The sequence below is a fragment of the Pelophylax lessonae genome (genome assembly GCF_965119305.1).
Source record: "Pelophylax lessonae genome assembly, chromosome: 3".
NCBI lineage: Eukaryota > Metazoa > Chordata > Amphibia > Anura > Ranidae > Pelophylax > Pelophylax lessonae.
Window position 1 is genome coordinate 306,101,481 of NC_138770.1, and position 20,857 is coordinate 306,122,337.

A 20,857-nucleotide genomic window follows, 5' to 3' on the forward strand; every position below is an offset into this window, starting at 1 on the left:
CATCCCTACTTATTTTATATTATAAACATTTTTTAAAACATTTATTCGGTGAACATAAATGCCCCCAAGATGTGTAATGTGCATGTTCTTTCACATGAAGTGAACATTTATCTATTAAACACCTTATTTCCTTATGATCTATTTTATTGTGTGTTATTTTTATCATCTCAGACATCTCATTTTTCTCTGAATAACAGAAACGATTTCCAACATATAACTAGTATTAGGCAAATCTGTCTTTCTAATTCTTAGTATAATATTATGTTCTTTTTTTTTTTCTTTCATCATATAGGGGAGGCCAAAGGAAATAATAACTTGTTTACACATGTTAAAATATTTGAAAGAAGTGTATTCACTCCAATTTTCTTCAGAGATTTGATAGCTCAAAATTCAACACAGTATAAAGAGTTGCAAGCTTTATGCAGCAACAACACAGAATGTATCTTTGATGCTATGAGCACCAACAAAACAAACGTGGGCTTAGCAACATTAGGTGTAGCTGACACCTTACAGGCAGTTAATGAAACTTTGAGTAAGTATCTTTATTATAACAAGTGGTTTAATTATTTTATGTCACAATATCTACTCTTATTTCCCAAACTTGCTTGTGTAATTCACCAAAAGCAAGCAATATATTACCATGCTTCTACCCCCAACTTTCCAGTAAGTCTTCAGATTTTCTATTGCTATGGTTTCCAGCAGTAATGGATATTATACTTGTCTGTTTCAGATGCCATACCTCCTCATATCATTGGTGATAAAACCATTCTCACCTTTATGAGCACCAGTATTACAGTAAATTATACTTCCAATGGGATGGGTGTGACTTTTTCAGGCGACCCTAACACAAACACGGACATTTCTGTGTCATGTGAGTAATTGCACGTATTTAATTATGTATCAGTTGCTCTTCTTTTTAAATGACATGTTAGTGAGTTACCAACAAAAGAATGCTCTTAAACATTTTTTTTTTCTTTAAACAAAAAGCCTATATAAGATAAGAAGCATAATTTCACAAAATACATTTTTTTATGTGAATGCTACTGATTAAAACATGTTTGTTAATCAAAAACAGTAAATTACTAAGCATTCCCTTTTATATACGTAATTCTCATATATAAAGCTGTTTTAGTATTATATAAAGATTAATAATATATGTTTTTAACAGCAACCGGATCTCTGACATGGAAACCGACAAGCACAACAGGATTTACATTCAACCTTGTAGCTACTGACTCAAAAAACCTGTCATCTGCCCTCCAACTCAGCTTTGTGGTCTGTAACTGTAAGCTTTCAGCTCAGTGTAATTACACCTTGACAACGAAAATCGATAGCTCTCTTGCTGTAAGTCAGATTAATATAATTTACATTTACTACATTTCTAGTTTTCAAAGGTTAAATAGCATTCAAAAATACCACAATGCTAAAAATGGGATGGAAAAGACCATTATGTATCAGGTACTGACCCCTATACATTTTTGTTATGGAATATCATACCAAATATTGTCAGAATCATAAAGTATTTAAACACAGATCATTTAACATTTTCCAATTCCATAATAATGTAAAGATAAGGCAGGTTGGATTTTTGGCCTGACAAACTGTATTTTTTACTTTCATTATTTAATATATAATTTACAGGTCCCTCTCAAAAAAATTAGCATATTGTGATAAAGTTCATTATTTTCTGTAATGTACTGATAAACATTAGACTTTCATATATTTTAGATTCATTACACACAACTGAAGTAGTGCAAGCCTTTTATTGTTTTAATATTGATGATTTTGGCATACAGCTCATGAAAACCCAAAATTCCTATCTCAAAAAATTCCTATCTCAAAAAAGTTGATGTTTCTGTACCATGTTTTGATTATTTCAATAAAGCACCTTTTTGTGTTAAAAAAAAAAAACAAAAAAAAAAACCAAAAAACAAAAATGACAAAAATCTTTACCTTTGTTAGTAAACGCGATAACTTTTGCGCAAACCAATCAAAATACGCTTTTTGCTATTTTTTCTTACCAAACATATGTAGCATAAAACAAATTGGCCGAAAATGTTAAAAAATTTAGATTTTTACATTTTTTTTGGGGAATTTCATATAAAAAAAATGTGAAAAATATTGTTATTTTTGCAAAATTGACGCTCAGGTGATCAAATACCACCAAAAGAAAGCTCTGTTTGTGGGAAAAAAAGGACGTCAAATTCGTTTAGGTACAACATCGCATGACCGCACGCGCAATTGTCCGTTAAAGTCATGCAGTGCCGAATCGCAAAATACCCCCTGGTCAGGAAGGGGGTAAAATCTTCCGGGGCTTAAGTGGCTAGGGCACTAGAAGTCCCAGCATAGTGGGCTGTCATTCCTCAGTCCCTCACAGCTGGGGGGAAAAAACAACAGAGTTAAACATCTAAAGGACAACTCCAAAAAAACTACCAATAATGTACAGAGTCCATATGCTATATAATGTCACAGCCCCGCTACCCCTCACCTTCCACCTCGGGTGCTGTCATGTTTGGCTTTGATATCAGATATGCAGGACTGGCTCAGCTCCACTCTCTTCCCTGGCAACTGACTCTAGCGTCACTGGGGGGCCTCTCCTCCTCCCCCAGCCACCCAGGGGCCCTCTCCTTCTCCCCCAGCCACCCAGGGCCCTCTCCTTCTCCCCCAGCCACCCAGGGGCCCTCTCCTTCTTCTTCTCCAGCCACCCAGGGTCCCTCTCCTTCTCCTCCTCCAGCCACCCAGGGTCCCTCTCCTTCTCCTCCTCCAGCCACCCAGGGGCCCTCTCTTTCTCCCTCAGCCACCCAGGGGCCCTCTCCTTCTCCTTCAGCCACCCAGGGGCCCTCTCCTCCCTTAGCCACCCAGGTGCCCTCTCTTTCTCCTTCAGCCACCCAGGGGCCCTTTCCCCTTCCCCTAGCCACCCAGGGGCCCTCTCCTTTTCCCCTAGCCACCCAGGGGCCCTCTCCTTTTCCTCTAGCCACCCAGGGGCCCCCTACCTTTCCCATAGCCATCCAGGGACCCTCTCCTTTTCCCCTAGCCACCCAGGGACCCTCTCCTTTTCCCCTAGCCACCCAGGGACCCTCTCCTTTTCCCCTAGCCACCCAGGGACCCTCTCCTTCTCTTCCAGCCACCCTCTCCTCCCCCAGCCACCCAGGGCCTTCTTCTTCTCCTCCTCCTCCACCAACCATTCTAAGACTCTTCCAACTTCCTTGGGGCTACTCACCCCCTTTGCGTAGTAGACACCACAAATCTATGACCAGCCTGCAGAGTGACAAGTCGGGGCCTGGTTTCCTGTATGTTCCTGGGCCAGGGCAGAGCTCTCCTCCCAGAGCAACAACCGATGATAGCAGAGTGATCTGACCGGGCAGTCACTTCTTACTGGTAAGGTACACGCCTACCAATTCCTCCATATCTTAGGATTACATGATCAGACGGCCAATCCCCAGGCAGAGAAGGCAGGGTAAGTGTCAGCAGACAACAGACACCTGGCAGCCGCATTGAAGGGACTGCAGCACACTGCTGCAACTTTTATATCCGAGGATTTAAAACAATCTTTTACTTGGGAGATTTCCCTGACTGTGCCCTTCTAAATGTTGTCGCTCCGCCACTGGCCGCGAGGCCCCTGTAGGTGCAAGGCCTTAGGCGACCGCCTAATTTGCCTAATTAGAGAGCCGCCTATGGGAGACATACTTGGCCACTGAATCACTTTCACCATGTTCTTCTTCAAAAATGCCACAGTGGCCTTAGATGTGTGTTTTGGATTATTGTCATGTTGGAAAAGTGCACGACGATCAAAGGCACGGAGTGATGGTAGAATCTTCTCTTTCAATGTAGAGCAGTAAATCTGTAAATTCAGGATACCATCAATGAAATGCAGCTCCCTGACATCAGAAACACTCATGCAGCCCCACAGAAGGACAATGCCCCCACCATGTTTTACTGTAGGCACCATGCAATTTTCTTTGTACTCCTCACCTTTGCAACGTTATATCAGTTCCAAAAACATTTATCTTGGTCTCATCACCCCGGAGTACACAGTCCCAGTAGTCTTCTTCTTTTTCAACATGGGCCCTGGCAAATTGTAGGCGAGCATTTTTGTGCATGGGCTTTAGGAGAGGCTTCCTTCGTTGAGGACACCCATGCATGCCATTTCTCGGCAGTGTATGCCATATTGTGTCACGGGAAACAATCACCCCAGTTTGGCTATTTACTTCCTTAGCTGATTTCACTGAACTCTAGTCTTCAACCTTTCTCATCAGAAGACGCTTTTGTCGAGGTGTTAATTTCTGTGGACAGCCTGGACATCTCTGTGAGATAGTTGCAGTTCCATCTTTGTTAAATTTTTTTGTATCACTTTTACTACAGTATTCTGACTGATAAGTAAAGCTTTGCTGGTCTTCATGTAGCCTTCACCTTTCTTTTGTAAAGAAATTATTTTTTTTTTTCAAGCCTTGTGACATTTCTCTTCCATGTGGTGCCATTGCAGACAGCATGAAGTGGGAAGGGTTTTTTTCTTAAGTAACCCCCTTTTATAATCAGCTGTCTGCTGGACACCTGTTTAATGAATAATTAGACTCACCTGTAGTTGACTTCTTGTTAATTAGGATTTTGTTGTCTAAAATTTAGCTTTACTCCTAAGACTTAATAGGGGTGTATTCTTTTTTGCAACATGGTCTTGTCAGACTGAGACAGAAAATGCAATACAAATCACACCTCTAATGTAATTGTAAAAATAGTACATATCAGGGTTGTAGTCAAAACATAAGACAGGGTTCGGAAGCCAAAACGGAAAATCAGAGAAGTCAGTGATCAGGGAGCCAGAAATCAGTGTAGTCAGAATCAGAAGGTCGGGATCGGGAACCAGAGGTAACGCCAGCCAGGCAAAGTTTTTACAGGAACACAGCAGAGACACTCAAGATATCTTGACCAGGCGAAGGCAAAAAAAATAAAAAATTAACGAGGCAGCTTAAATATTCAGAAGGGGCTGGCTGTAGGTGGGACTGACGAGCAGATAATGACAACCAGGTGAGCCACTGAGGAAACAGTGAGTGCTGACAATTATCCACAGCCTGAGCACAGAGAACAGAGCTGCTGGGAGCCTAGCCCTGACAGTACCCCCTCCTCAACGACTACTTCTCCTCCATCTAGGGAAAGCACGGAGGAGGACAGGAGCATGTACGTCCGAGGATGAGACCCAAGAGCGTTCCTCCGGACCGTACCCACTCCAATGAACAAGGTTATATATGCGCCCACGGAACCTACGGGAGTCAATGATCGATTGTATCTCATACTCCTCATGGTTCTCAACCTGAACCGGGCAAGGATGTGGTACAGAGGTGGTAAAGCAGTTGCACACCAAAGGTTTAAATAAGGGAACGTGAAATACATTCAAAATATGCATGATAGAAGGAAGGTCTAATGCATAAGCCACAGGGTTGATCCTACTGAGAATGCGGAAAGCCCCAATATACCTTGGTGCCAGTTTCAGTGAGGGAACACGGAGTCCGAGGTTACGAGATGTCAGCCAGACCCTCTCCCTAACCTTGTAGGAAGGCGCAGCTAGGCATCGGGGGTCAGAATGGAGTCTGTACCTATTACTGGCACGTCACAAGGACTCTTGGACCTGCACCCAAGTGGAACGGAGATGCCAGAGATACTCCTCTAACCCAGGAATTCTTTGAGGAACAAATGTGTCAGGCAACATGGATGGCTGGAAACCATAATTCGCTATAAACTGAGACAATCGGGAAGCAGCATTGACAGCACTTATGTGAGCAAACTCCGCCCAAGGTAAGAGGTCTGACCAGTTGGTATGGTGGTCAGAAATATATCAACCTAGCAACTGCTCCAAGGCTTTGTTCAGCGGCCCCATTGGACTGTGGGTAATACGCAGAGGAGAAGCAAAGCTGAATTCCCAACTGTGCACAAAAGGCTTGCCAAAACCTGGACACAAACTGGCTACCCCTGTTTGAGATGATGACCTTGGGTAGCTCATGTAACTGAAAGATATCCTGAGCGAAAATGGATGCCAGTTCTTTGAATGTTGGCAACTTCTTAAGTGGAATACAATGAGACACTTCGAGAACTGGTCAACCACCATAAGAATAACTGTGTTGCCCTGGGAGTTGGGTAACTCCACAATAAAATCCATAGACAAGTGGGTCCAATGCCTCTTTCCTTTGGGTATGGGTTGTTACAGATCCACAGGATGGTGTCATGGTGTCTTACTCTGAGCAGACACAAAACAAGCGGTTACAAAAGCTCAGAGACTAGGCCACCAGAACTGTTGAGAAATAGACCAGATAAGCTGATTCTTCCCAGGGGGGGCAACTGCCCTGAGAGAATGGTATGTCCGGAGTAAAGTCTTGGGGAAAAAACAGCAGTCACAAGGTTTTTCAGGAGGAGAATGGATCTGAGCAGCGAGAATTCTCTCACCCAAAGGTGAAGTGAGACTAGTTCAAATAGTCGCTAGAATGCGATCTGGAGGTATCACAGGAGTAGGAACCAACTCCATCTTAGAGGAGGAAAACTGTCGTGACAATGCTTCAGCCCTTACATTCATAGTTCCAGGTAACAATGAGACTATGTAATTGAAACTTGACAGAAAAAGAGCCCATCGGCCCTTCTGGGAGATAAGTGTTTAGCCTCCAACAACAATGTTAAATTCTTGTGGTCAGTCAAAATGAGGGTCGGTACAGTGGTACCCTCGAGGAGATTCCTCTATTCTTTAAGAGATAAAATTATAACTAGAAAATCTCCGTACCCAATCTTGTAATAGCATTCTGCAGGAGAGAATTTGTTAGAAAAGTAGCCACAAGGGTGCATAGCCCTCTCAGAGGTAGGAGGTTGAGACAGAAGAGCGCCTACTCCAGTTCCAGATGCATCAACCTCAAGAATGAAGGCCACCCTAGAACTACAGATAGTTTCTCTGGGTCCGTCAAAAAACCGACAGTAGAAATGACATAACCCAGAAATGTAACCTGTTCAGGATGGAGCTCACACTTCTCCAACTTACAATACAGGTTCTTATCTCTCAACCTCTGTAGCACTCTGGAGATATCTTTGTGGTGGCTCTCTAGGGATTTTGAATATATGAGAATATTGTCAAGGTAAACCACCACACATTGCTGCAACATATCTCGGAGGACATTGTTGATGAATTCCTGAAAAACTACAGGAGCGTTGCAGAGACCAAACGGCATTATGAGGTATTCATAATGTCCGGTCCTGGTATTAAACGCAGTTTTCCTTTTGCCGCCCTCCTTGATCCTCACGAGATTGTATGCCCCTCTCAAATCAAGCTTAGTGAAAACCGTGGCTCCCTTGAGGTGGTCAATTAATTCTGTAATCAATGGAATTGGATAAGCATTCCTAATCGTGATGTAATTGAGATCCCTATAATTAATACAAGATCTCAGTTCACCACTCTTCTTTTTCACAAAGAAGAAAACAGCACCAGCAGGAGACGAGGACTTGTGGATGAACCCTCAAGAAAGTGAATCGGCAACATAGTCCTCCATGGCTTTATCCTCAGAGACAGACAAAGGGTAGACCCGGCCACAAGGGGGCATGGCACCAGTTTGAAGGTCAATTGCGCAATCATACAACTGGTGTGGAGGCAAACTACCGGCTTGACCTTTGTCAAAGACATCGCTAAATTCTCGGTACTCCTCTGGCAAGAAGAAGAAGAGTGAAGAGGTGCACAAGACCTTAACTACTTTCTGAAAACATGTATTACTGAATTGTGGCGACCAGGAAAGAACCTCAGCAAGATGCCAATAAAAAGAGGGGTTGTGTCTCTGTAACCAAGGATAACCAATGGCCACTGGGTAATGAGATGAGGAATGGATTATCTCATGGTACGACCATGGTCAACGGAGCAGTCTCATGAGTCACATGGGCGGGCTGTAAAGGTCTCCCATCAATAACCTCAAAGTGGAGTGGCATAAATCTGCAGTGGAATTGATTGCTTAGACACAAAGGCACTATCTATGAACAAGTCTGCAGCCCCAGAATCGATTAGAACCTGTGTAAGTAAGGGTAATTGGAATTAGAGGCTTATCATTTGGGATAGCTGGGGACGCAAAAACGCCTGCCCGGACAGGTAGGACAAGGCTTCAAAAAGTGGTCTGTCTGATCACAGTAAAGGCACAGTCTCTCCATCCTCTAAAGGCCCTCTTTTCAGTAGAGAGACTTTTGAAACCTAACTGCATGTAAGATTCTGGTACCTTTGGTACCCTTATTTACCATTTTCCTTTCAACATTGCATCCCACCTTTCTAGTTAGGTGGAACGCATACACCTTTAAGACGGATGACGTCATCGCTGAGCGCCGCTGAGTGGCTATTTCAATCGCCGGCGTTCTCTCTCACGTTGTTCGTTCAATGTGTGCCTACATGCTTACAACCTTTGTCTTGCTGTCGGAACCTCCAGCTATTTGCCTTTACCTGGAACAGACCGGAACCTCGCTACTGATCCCGTATCTCGCTACCGGATCACTCCCTCACTACTGGACCCCTCTACTTACTAAACCTTACTAGTGATAAGTATCCCACAGGGGAATCCTCCATAACTAACTTACACTATCATCTTCTGCACATTAAGGACTGTTACTATCTATGCATACTAATTCTACCATCTGCACTGTTACATAGATTGCTAGCTCTTGAGTCTACTACCATCTATCCTTGCACTGGGTTAGTCTATCCTGTATATGTCATCTGCTGTCCTTACCACCTGTTACCATACATGATTACTAACCTATCTGCATACTACCTATTACCATCTACTACTCTCCTGAACATTACTATCAAGTGCTTACCATTACTGTCACTGCTCACACCTGTCCCTTCAGCACATCACCTCCATACTATCATATACATCCTATCACTCCAGGAACATCTTATTGAGTGTGTGTATATCTGTATGCTGAAGCAGACAGGCCCACAGTGATGAGTCTGGAGAGTTGGATCTGGTATTCCAACACATCTCTACATGAATACTGAGTGGAGATTCTGCAGCTGCAAATCCAGCTTACAATAAAAACGCAGGAGCGTTACAGATTGAACGAACCTTAAAAAAATGGATTCAGCAGAATTACCCACTCAAGTGACACAATTAACACAACAAGTAAATGCATTAATACTTGCTCTTACTGAAGTAAAAGAAGACAATCAGACTCTGAGACAGCAGGTAACCCGTCTTTCCCAGCTTACTGCTGCTCAGCCCCCTGAACCCAAAATAAACCCTCCTCTAGTGTTTACAGGTGATCGGAAAAAATTTAGTGAATTCAAAAACGCATGTCAATTGCTTTTTTTGCTAAAACCTCGTACTTACCCTGCTGATCAAATTAAAGTCTGTACCGTCATTTCATACTTAACGGGTGATCCACGGGCCTGGGCAGACTCTCTCTTTGAGAAAAATGATCAGCTTCTCAACTCCTATCCTTTATTCCTAGCGGAACTCGCTAGTTTATATGATGACCCCAATAGGCAGAGTACTGCTGATATCCAATTGAGGGCTTTAAAACAAGGAAGGAGACCTGTAGAAGACTTTGTAGCAGAGTTCAAAAGATGGACCCTTGATTCAGGGTGGAATGATACATCTCTGCGAACTCAGTTCAGACTCGGGTTGTCAGAAGCCGTTAAAGACGAGCTCGCCCGAGCGGATTTACCTGACACTTTGGATGCCTTAATACAACTCAGTATCAACATTGACAGGCGACTGCGAGAAAGAAAGGCTGAGAAAATGGGAATGCCATTGTCTAGTCCTTCTCGGATTTCGGCCGTTGACCCTACTCCTATGGAGGTAGGAACCATACGCCCACCTTTATCAACTACTGAACGAGCCAGGAGAAGATCCAGTAATCTCTGCATGTACTGCGCATCCCCGGATCATTCGATAAGCGTCTGTCCCCTTGTCCGCAAAAAAGAGGGTGAGTGTTCACATGTCTTGCTAGGGGGATTAATGACTTCCTTTTCTAAATCCTATCTCTTTGTTCATTTAACATTACAGTGGGAACAGACTAGGATTACCACAAGGCTATGATCGACACAGGATCTTGTGGGAACTATATCGATACGCGTTTTGTTACCTTAAATAAAATACCTATTATTTCAAAACCTAAACCTGTTTCTGTTAGTTTCATTAACGGTATCCCACTATCTTCTGGTCCAATCACCAATCAGACACAAGCACTCCTTGTCACTGCTAACGAGTCTCATATGGAGACCACCTCCTTTGATATACTATCTTCACCCCATTTTCCCATTATTTTGGGACTCCCCTGGTTACACACACATCAACCAATCATAGATTGGAAAAGACGGACTTTAACTTTCTCTTCTCACTATTGTGAGATTACGTGTAACCTCCCATCTTATGGAAAGATCCTGTCTGTGGTGTCAGACGAGATTGCACCACTATGCTATCAGGATCTGTCCGAAGTATTCCTTGAGAAAAATGCTCAAGTGTTGCCTCCCCATAGGGATTATGATTGCACTATCGATCTACTCCCTAACAGCAAATTGCCTTTCGGTCATGTTTATCCTCTTTCACAGGATGAACTCTCTCATCTCAAGGAATACTTGGATGAGAATTTGACAAAAGGGTTCATCAGACCCTCTACTTCTTCCACAGCTGCAGGACTTTTCTTTGTCCGCAATAAGGATTTAAGTCTTAGGCCTATTATCGATTATAGGCAATTAAATACCATTACAATAAAGGATCGCTATCCTTTACCGCTCATCCCTGAACTCATTGAACAAGTGCGTGGGGCTACTTACTTCTCTAAATTGGACCTAAAAGGGGCATACAACCTAATCCGAATCCGTGACGGAGATGAGTGGAAAACAGCATTCAGAACCAGATACGGATTATTCGAATATCTTGTGATGCCATTCGGGTTGTGTAATGCTCCCGCAACTTTTCAAAGGTTCATAAACGACATCTTTAGAGACTTACTTGATGTCTGTGTTGTGGTATATCTGGACGATATACTTATCTATTCTCGATCTCTGTCTGAACATATAAAACATGTAAGACTTGTGTTATCCAGATTACTCGCACACAATCTATACGTGAAATTAAAAAAATGCCTATTCCATAAAGAAGAAATATTATTCCTAGGATACATCATATCCAAAACCGGAATCAAGATGGATATGAGCAAGATATCCTGTATTCTGGATTGGCCTATACCAACAACTCGTAAGGCATTACAGCGATTCCTTGGATTTTCAAACTTCTATAGGAAGTTCATCAAGAACTTCTCTGCTATTGTGAGACCTCTCACACAACTTACAAGTATAAAGAAACCGTTCAAATGGTCAGAAGAAGCAAACTGAGCTTTCCGCTTGTTAAAATCAAGCTTTACTTCTGCTCCCATACTACGCCATCCAGACCCATCCCTCCAATATATTCTGGAGGTAGATGCGTCAAATATGGCAGTAGGAGAAGTTCTCTCCCAACGACCAACAAATACTTCACCACTCCACGCAGTTGCTTTCTTCTCAAAATCACTAAGCAGCCCAGAGGTGAATTACCCAGTGGGTGAAAAGGAGTTGCTTGCCATAAAACTGGCACTGGAGAATTGGCGACATCTACTTGAAGGTACCCAATTACCAATACTCATATATACAGATCATAAAAACCTTCAATACCTCCAGACTAACAAAACTCTTTCCCACCGGCAGGTACGATGGTCATTATTCTTCCTAAGATTCAACTTCCTAGTGACCTACACGCCTGCAGACAAAAATAAAAAAGCGGATGCGCTATCACGATTAACCGAAGATAACTGCGCCGAAATCCCTTCTATTCCTATAATACCCTATGAACGTATTATTGGTGTTGTTCGTTCCCTGAAGGAAGAGATTTTGCACAGTATAGGATTGGATTCACCTCCACCACAACTAAGTACTGATGCAGAAGGCTTCCTCTATTACCACGACAAACTCTACATACCCCCTACTATGCGCACCAAGATCTTGGAATTATCACATGATGTGCCCATGGCAGGACATATGGGTATGACGAAAACCCTTAATTTGCTTACCAGGCAGTTTTGGTGGCCTGATATGAAGACGTCTGTACAAAAATTTGTTTCTTCATGTGACATCTGTGCAAGGTCCAAAATTGACACTACAAAACCATCTGGTCTACTCTGCAGTCTACCAATACCCCAGGTCCCATGGGAAGTTGTGTCCTTAGACTTTATAGTAGAACTACCACCTTCCAAAGGATTTAATACCATTCTAGTGTCAGTGGACCATCTGACAAAGATGGCACATTTCATTGCTATTCGCAGACTACCTTCATCTAAACAAACAGCGGAACTACTAATGAAACATGTGTTCAAGTTACATGGAATTCCAAAGACTCTTTTATCCGACCGTGGTTCACAGTTCATCTCCAAATTTTGGCAAGCTCTATGTCAAATACTACGGATTGAGCGAAAGCTCACTTCTCCTTACCACCCTCAGACCAATGGACAGACTGAAAGAGTCAACCAGTGTATAGAACAATATCTGCGTTGCTACACATCATACCTACAGGATGATTGGGTGGACCTCCTCCCTCTGGCGGAATTTGCTTATAACAACGCAACCCACAGTACTACTAAGCAAAGTCCGTTCTACTTGAACTATGGGTTTCATCCCACACTTCTTCCACCACGCATCCTACCATCAAGTAACCCAGTAGCCTCAGATTATCTTACCCAAATAAAAGACTCTCTGGGTTTACTTAATACCACCATCTCACACGCTCATAGTCAACAAAAAAGGTACTACGACCTTCGTAGAAGACCTTCTCCGCAATATGCTATTGGGGACCTCGTTTGGCTATCGACAAAAAATTTAAGATTAAAGATCCCTAGCAAAAAGCTTGGACCTTTATTTCTGGGACCCTTCCCAATTAAGAAACTCATTGGAAAAGCTGCAGTGCAACTCACCTTACCGGCAGATCTCAAAATACATCCCATCTTTCATGTGTCGCTACTGAAGCCACATGTTCCTAACCAAGGAATAAGGCCTACCATCTTGCCTCCACCTCCAGTACAAGTTGAAGGCGGAGAAGAATATGAGATTAAGGAGATTTTGGATTCTCGTATCCACAGAGGAAGACTCCAATATCTCATAAGATGGAAGAACTATGGACCCCAAGACGACACCTGGTTGGATACCTCTGATGTTCAAGCACCTAGGCTTATACGAAGGTTTCACTCGAAATACCCGGAGAAACCAGTGCTATAGGCCTTCCGGAGCCGGCCTTAAGGGGGGGGGGGGGTACTGTAAGATTCTGGTGCCTTTGGTACCCTTATTTACCATTTTCCTTTCAACATTGCGTCCCACCTTTCTAGTTAGGTGGAACGCATACACCTTTAAGACGGATGACGTCATCGCTGAGCGCCGCTGAGCGGCTATTTCAATCGCCGGCGTTCTCTCTCACGTTGTTCGTTCAATGTGTCCCTACATGCTTACAAGCCTTGTCTTGCTGTCGGAACCTCCAGCTATTTGCCTTTACCTGGAACAGACCGGAACCTCGCTACTGATCCCGTATCTCGCTACCGGATCACTCCCTCACTACTGGACCCCTCTACTTACTAAACCTTACTAGTGATAAGTACCCCTCAGGGGAATCCTCCATAACTAACTTACACTATCATCTTCTGCACATTAAGGCCTGTTACTATCTATGCATACTAATTCTACCATCTGCACTGTTACATAGATTGCTAGCTCTTGAGTCTACTACCATCTATCCTTGCACTGGGTTAGTCTATCCTGTATATGTCATCTGCTGTTCTTACCACCTGTTACCATACATGATTACTAACCTATCTGCATTCTACCTATTACCATCTACTACTCTCCTGAACATTACTATCAAGTGCTTACCATTACTGTCACTGCTCACACCTGTCCCTTCAGCACATCACCTCCATACTATCATATACATCCTATCACTCCAGGAACATCTTATTGAGTGTGTGTATATCTGTATGCTGAAGCAGACAGGCCCACAGTGATGAGTCTGGAGAGTTGGATCTGGTATTCCAACACATCTCTACATGACTACTGAGTGGAGATTCTGCAGCTGCAAATCCAGCTTACAATAAAAACGCAGGAGCGTTACACTGCATGCGCTCTACTTCACTGGTGGACTCTGTACCAGAAGGCATGCTAGATGAGGGAGGCATGGGTGGGAATGCAAAGCTCGGAGCCAGACATACAGGAGGCTTCCGCAAGCACTCCTTAAAGGAAGATCTCTCTCAGAGTCTGGAGTCAATGAGAATGGCAAACTTGATTAACTTCTCCAGATCCGTAGGTATGTCTCGAGCTGCTATCTCATCTTTAATGTTATCTGAGAGACCATGGGAAAAAGCAGTCATGAGGGCCTCATTGTTCCAAGCAACCTCTGCTGCCAGGGTACAGAATTCAATGGCGTAATCGGTAACAGTTCATGTACTCTGTTTGATGGACATGAGGCTCTTGCCAACAGAAGTAGAGCGAGCTGGAACGTCAAATACCCATTTAAAGGAAGACACAAACTCGGCTTAACTCAGGACAACTGGTTCTTGCATCTCCCATAGAGAGTTTGTTTAGGCCAAGGCTTTATCATAAAGCAAAGAAATTATGAAGCCTACTTTGCTTCTGTCCATGGGGAACTCCTGGGGCAGCACCTCAATGTTATCCTAACCTGGTTGAGAAACCCTCTGCATTGAACTGGATCACCACCAAAATGCTGGGGAAGCAGAGCGAGACCAGACATACAGCTTACAGGGGGTAAGAGGTAACATTCGAGGCAGATGCCTGCACAGAGACAGCAGAAGCAGGGAGTAGCATCAGGAACGGCCTGCAACAATGGTTGTACCGGAACAGCCACAGTGGGAGGATCCAGGTGAGTAGTATGAGTCAGGGGAGTCTGTAACGCTATGGCAAACTGATCCATGCGGTGATCCTGCTCATTCAGTCTTGAAAAAATATTACCACTTGGTTTATTGCCTGCATCTTCTGAAATCATTGCCTTCATCTAATGTCATGAACCATTATTCAGACCGAGACAGAAAATGCAATAAAAATCACACCTTTAATGTAATAGTAAAAATAGTACAGATTAGGATTGTAGTCAAAACATAAGACAGGGTTCGGAAGCCAAAACGGGAAATCAGACAAGACAGGGTTCGGAATCCAAAATGGGAATTCAGACAAGCCAGTGATCAGAGAGCCAGAAATCAGCGTAGTCGGAAGTAGAAGGTCAGTATCAGGAACCAGAAGGGAAGTCAGCCAGGCAAAGTCTTTAAAAGGAACACAGCATAGATACTCATGATATCTTGACCAGGCGAAGGTAGAAACGGAATTAACAAGGCAGCTTAAATAGCCAGAAGGGGCTGGCTGAAGGCGGGATTGACAAGCAGATAATGATAACCAGGTGAGCCACCGAGGAAATAATGAGTGCTGACAATCATATGACAGCTGAGCAGCCTGAGCGCAGAGAAGAGAGCTGCTGCGGGCCCAGCCCTGAAAGGTTACTTGGTTAGGAAAAATACTTTTTGTGTGTGCAAATTAACAAATCATGGTTGCAATCATTGGCCTGCATTTGTGGGAGTATTTTGTAGTATAGTGTCCCATAGAAAGTGTTGATTCTGAAAGGAAAGGTTTTCTAAAAAATCTGCTGGGGTGTATATTACTAAAGTATTGGGACACCAGCCTTTACACGCACATGAACTTTAATGAAACCCCAGTCTTTGTCCGTAGGGTTCAAAATTGAGTTGGTCCACCCTTTGCAGCTGTAACAGCTTTAATTCTCCTGGGAAGGCAATCCGCAAGGTTTAGTGTTAGGGCACAATTGTGAGGTCAGGCACTGATGTTGGACAAGAAGGCCTAACTCACAGTCTCCATTCTAATTCATCCCAAAGGTGTTCTATCGGGTTGAGTTCAAGACTCTGGGCAGGCCAGTCAAGTTCCTCCACCGGAAACTCAGTAATCCATGTCTTTTTGGACCTTGCTTAATGTGCACTAATCCAAATAATTTGGTGGAGGGGGGATTATGATGTGGGGTTGTTTATCAGGAGTTGGTCTTGGCCCCTTAGTTCCAGTGAAGGGAACTATGAAGGCATCAGCATACCAAGACATTTTGGACAATTTCATGCTCCCAATTTTGTGGGAACAGTTTGGGGATGACCCCTTCCTGGTCCAACATGACTGCGCACCAGTGCACAAACAAAGTCCAAAAAGACATGGATGAGCAAGTTTAGGGTGGAGGAACTTGAATGGCATGCACAGAGCCCTGACCTTAACTCGATAGAACACCTTTTGGGATGAATTAGAGAAGAGACTGTGAACCAGGCCTTCTCGTCCAAAATCAATGCCTGACCTTGACAAATGTGCTTACAGAGGCATGGTCAAACACTCCCACAGACACATTCCTAAACCTTGTGGACAGCCTTCTCAGAAGAGTTAAAGCTGTTATAGCTGCAAAGGGTGGGCCAACTCAATATTGAACCCTACGGACTAAGACTGGGATGTCATTAAAGTTCATGTGCGTGTAAAGGTTAAAGGCAGGTGTCGCAATACTTTTGGTAATAAAGTGTGTGTGTGTATATATATATATATATATGTATATATATTGTAAGGGATTAGCTCGGTGGTAGGCGTATGGGTGACCCCTTTGGGGGTGCGTTTTCACAGAGAGATAGCCGAGCAGAGGTTGAAAACAAGACTGATTTATTCATGCAATTTACTTCACACAATTGCAAGCGTCAAAACAGCCAAAATAAAATAAAAGACAAAATAAATCCTTGCCTCTGTGGGCGGCTACCTTCTCACGCTGGAACCTACCTAAGAAGTCTTTCCAACCTACTGTTGGGCCGACACTGCTGATCCTACAGCAGACACTCAAATGTCCATTTGTTTGCTTTTCACACAGCACAAACATTGTCCATTGAACATGTCCCTTTGTTTCTTTCACATCAACACATGTTCATTTATAACAGGATCCTTTACTCTTCAGATTCTTCACATTGAACACAGTTCATTTAACAGGTCCCTTTACTCTTCACACTCTTCACATGGAACACTTTGTCTTCTCACCTTTGAGACGTCTTCACTCGTGGTTACCCTCCTTAGCTTCACATCGCTGTAGGGGGTCTTCTCCCATGCTCACCAGCTTGTCGGGAGGCACACATCCGACTGTCCCCCTCTCCCAGCCCACACGGCGACAGGCGGCAGCAGTCCTTCTCCCATGCCCACACGGCGTCGGGAGGTACACGTATGTCTGTCCTCCTCTCCCAGCTCACACAGCGACAGGAGGCAGCACTCAATAGATTTTCTCTGGACAAATTATAGAGGCCTTGATCTCCTCATTCTGAACAGCTGAATGGTTTTCAACTTCCTGCTGGCTCTTTTTGCAGCCAACACCCTATAGTATCAGTGAACTTTTCAAAGCAGGTGGGAATGTGTCTCCTCTCAGTGACTACATTCCCAGATTTACCTGACTTCCTGTCACATACCCCCCCCTCTTGTTTCAACCCTAGGGTTGGGACACATATTTCCAGGCACGCATGTGTCAGGCACTGCTGACTCACTGATAAGCCTCCTATTATCCTCAAGCTTCCGGATGAAACTGTTTCTGTCATCTTCACTGACAGATTTCTCATAAATGCCACACAGTTTGTCTCTCATCTCATATACACATTCTTCAACTGCATTTTTGGCATAATTTTGCTCCTTCTCGTTTCTGTCATCTTCATTGACAGCTTTCTCATAAATGTCAGACAGCTTGTCCCTCATAACCGTCTGTCCAATCCACCATGGAGGACCGTGATCCATAGGCAACTCAATTGGGCTAGTCTTAATGTCTTCAACATTCTTAAGACGCCTCTCTCTGCAATCCATAAATGTTTTCCACAAAACTTTGAGAACCTTTGCTTCACTAAGCTTTGTTCCAAGTAGGGACTCTTGACATCCCTCTGTGACTTGAGTTGCCTCTCCATACAGCTGTACACAATCATTGACTTTTTGTTGTAAAAGGGAATGATCTTCCTTCTTGAGCTTTGCTTGCTCTAAGATGCTGTGCAGAGGATTTTCCAATTGAGACAACAGGCTGTCACACATTTCTTCAAAGTGACCCCTGTTCCTTTTCCCAGAGATATCAATATCATTCAAACATTTCATATTCATAGGCAGATCTGAAGCATTTGCACTCATCAACTTCTTAAACTTTTCGCCCTCCTGAGCGAGTCGCAGTAAAGGCCTACTATTTGATTTGATATTCAGTTTATATTTCTTGCCAAACTCTTCACAGAAGTAGCCAACCAGAACATCATCAACTTTCCTTCCACCAACATAGGGGTTAAAGGCAACAACACAGTTGAACCCAGCGATCTGGGTGGTATCCATTATAGACCTCCTCTCTGCATCAGTGAAGAAGCATGGAACTGCAACACATTCTTTTACAGGTTTCTTCAATGCACTTTCTGCTGAACTATTTGACCGCTCAAGGTCACCTAGTTCTTTTTCTCTATCTGAATTCCACATGGAATGCATCTCAAGATCACGATCAAACTTCTGCCACCCGTCTTTCACCAGTTCCATTTTGGAAACACTCCCTGAAAGGCACTTATTCATTTGCTTCACGTTTTCACCAACAGCCTTAGTTTTCCCCACTAGGTTTTCAGCCTGAACTGAGAAATCATCACATTTCTTACTCAGCTCCTTTGTTTGCTGAAGTTCTAATGATACATTTTCCAATGCTTGAAGTTTTTGAAGGAACGGTTTATTCCAAAGGGGTGATTCAAGCCACATGTCATCACATTTCTGAGGCTCACTCAGGACAGACCCCAAAACACTGATCCTTTTAAAAACTGCATCAGGCACACTATCCCCTCTTTGGGACAGATCCTCTGTTGCCTGGAATTCCTCTTCCAGTTCCTGCAACGGAATCTTCATCTCTTCTACTTGCTGTTCTAAGACTCGCTTAGACTCTTCTAGCTCCTGAACGCTTTTCACAACATCATCCTTGGAGCTGACCAATTCTTCCATTTTTGTACGCAGCTGTTTGTTAACACTTTCTAGTTCAGCCTTACACTCTAGAGCTTCCTCCAAAGAGCGAGCCAAGAACAGGGCTTTGCTCTCGTTATCACGCGCCTCCGTTTTTGCACGGTCGCGTTCTTCTGCATATTTTGCAGACACAGTCTTCTCCTCACCAAGCATCTGATCAAGCTTCTTTTTCACATCTTCAACACACTCTAATGAACCAACGCTTTCTTCCATGCGTTTTTTCATATCTGCTATCTGAGCTTGCAATGTTGCGACTTGCTCTGATAGGTTTTTCTTTGCTTCCTCCTCCTCTTTTAATTGTTCCAGGAAGTCATTTTTCTCATCTTCCATTTGTTTGAGCTTTGTGCTAAAACTCAGCCTTTGACACCTCTCTTCCTGTAAGAGTTCCTGCGTGTCTTTCAGCTGCGATTCCAAGATAGAAAAATCTTCCGCAATTTCTCTAGATTTGCTGTCTGCTTGAGAAAGCTGATTTGTAACATTGTCCAACTCAACCTGCAGTCGGTTTGCCTTCTCTAACAGCTTAGCACACAATCGGTCACCTTCTGACACCTTGACTTGCGATTCCAGAAGCCGTGCCTCTACTTTTTCCCTCTTATGTTCACAATCTCCTTTTCCCTGCATAAGAGCCTTCACCTCATTGGCTAGTTTCTGGGAATGAGACTGTAATTCTGCCACACAGGCTTCTTTCTCCTTTAACTGCTGCTGGAAACGTTGGGCTTCACCTTTCCAACTTTCACAGTCTGCACGTAATTCATCTACCACATTGCTCAAAGTGGTGAGCTCATACACAGTACTCAGTAATTTAGCCTCTCTTTCACTTTTCTCGTTGTCGCTGAGAGACAATGTCGTTTTCAGAGCGACATTCTGTTCCTGCGACTCCTGCAGGTCTATTTTTGTAACTTCCAAACACTGAAGACTTTTTTCCAGCTGATTACGCAACTCCAACATGTCACACATACTTTGCTTCTGCAAAGTCTGAATTTCAATTTCCTTTTCCATGAGGATGGTATCTTTCTCCTTTATAGTGTCTTGACATTTTTGCAACTCGACCAAAAGAAGAGCAGTGGATTCTTCCCACTGTAACACATGAGACTTGAGTAGTTCATTCATTTCCTGCAAGTTTCTATGCTCCATTTTAAGCAATTCCAAGGCTTGTTCCTTTTCTTCCATTTTCCGTTGCAAGGCACCCAACTCAGCCCTGCACACATACACTGTTTCCTCCAAACCGATGGCCTCCATTGGCTGCTGGCGTCTCTGTTTCCAGCCTGCCATGCTCTCTTGATGAGCCTTTTGTTGAGCTGCAAAGCTCTGCTGAAAATCCGCATTTGCCTGCTGTTGAGCTGCATTTGCTTGCTGTTGAGCTGCATTTGATATAATCAGATGTTTCAACATCTCCTCCATTTTGAGTTTACTTTTCATCTGAGCACACTGCGTCTCCATAGCGGTTTCATCAGTGTTGCTAGGGACAACAACCTTCCTCTTTAGTAGACTCTCTTTAGGCATGGATGGGGCTGGTTCAGACGGCAACATCCCCTCCATCCATAGAATCCGGTCTCTCATTTCATCTATCTTTGCATTTTTCAGGCGTTTGGATCGCCCCATCTTCAATAACTCCACAAATTTTTCACAGTCCAGCAAAAAATTTTCAGACCACTGTCTCTTTAACACATGTAGTTTTTCTCTCTCTTGCAAGATCTCTTTTCCTGCACACACAGTTTGTGCAGTCACTTGCACCAGACACAACAAAGTTCATCAAATAATTTTGAGACCGCTGTCTCTTTAAAACACTTTTTTTTTTTT

The 20,857-nt window shown here is 43.5% G+C and overlaps 1 protein-coding gene across 1 annotated transcript in view; it reads left to right on the forward strand.

Annotated features, from left to right (window-relative positions):
• MUC4 (mucin 4, cell surface associated) overlaps positions 1 to 20,857 on the forward strand; it is a gene marked incomplete at its 5' end in the record, with an annotated part of 196,339 nt that overhangs the window by 108,112 nt on the left and 67,370 nt on the right. The window contains 3 exons of the mRNA XM_082250869.1: positions 293 to 532; positions 731 to 871; positions 1,169 to 1,344. Coding sequence (XP_082106995.1) covers positions 293 to 532; positions 731 to 871; positions 1,169 to 1,344 — 557 coding nt within the window. The remainder of the gene's footprint in view (positions 1 to 292; positions 533 to 730; positions 872 to 1,168; positions 1,345 to 20,857) is intronic.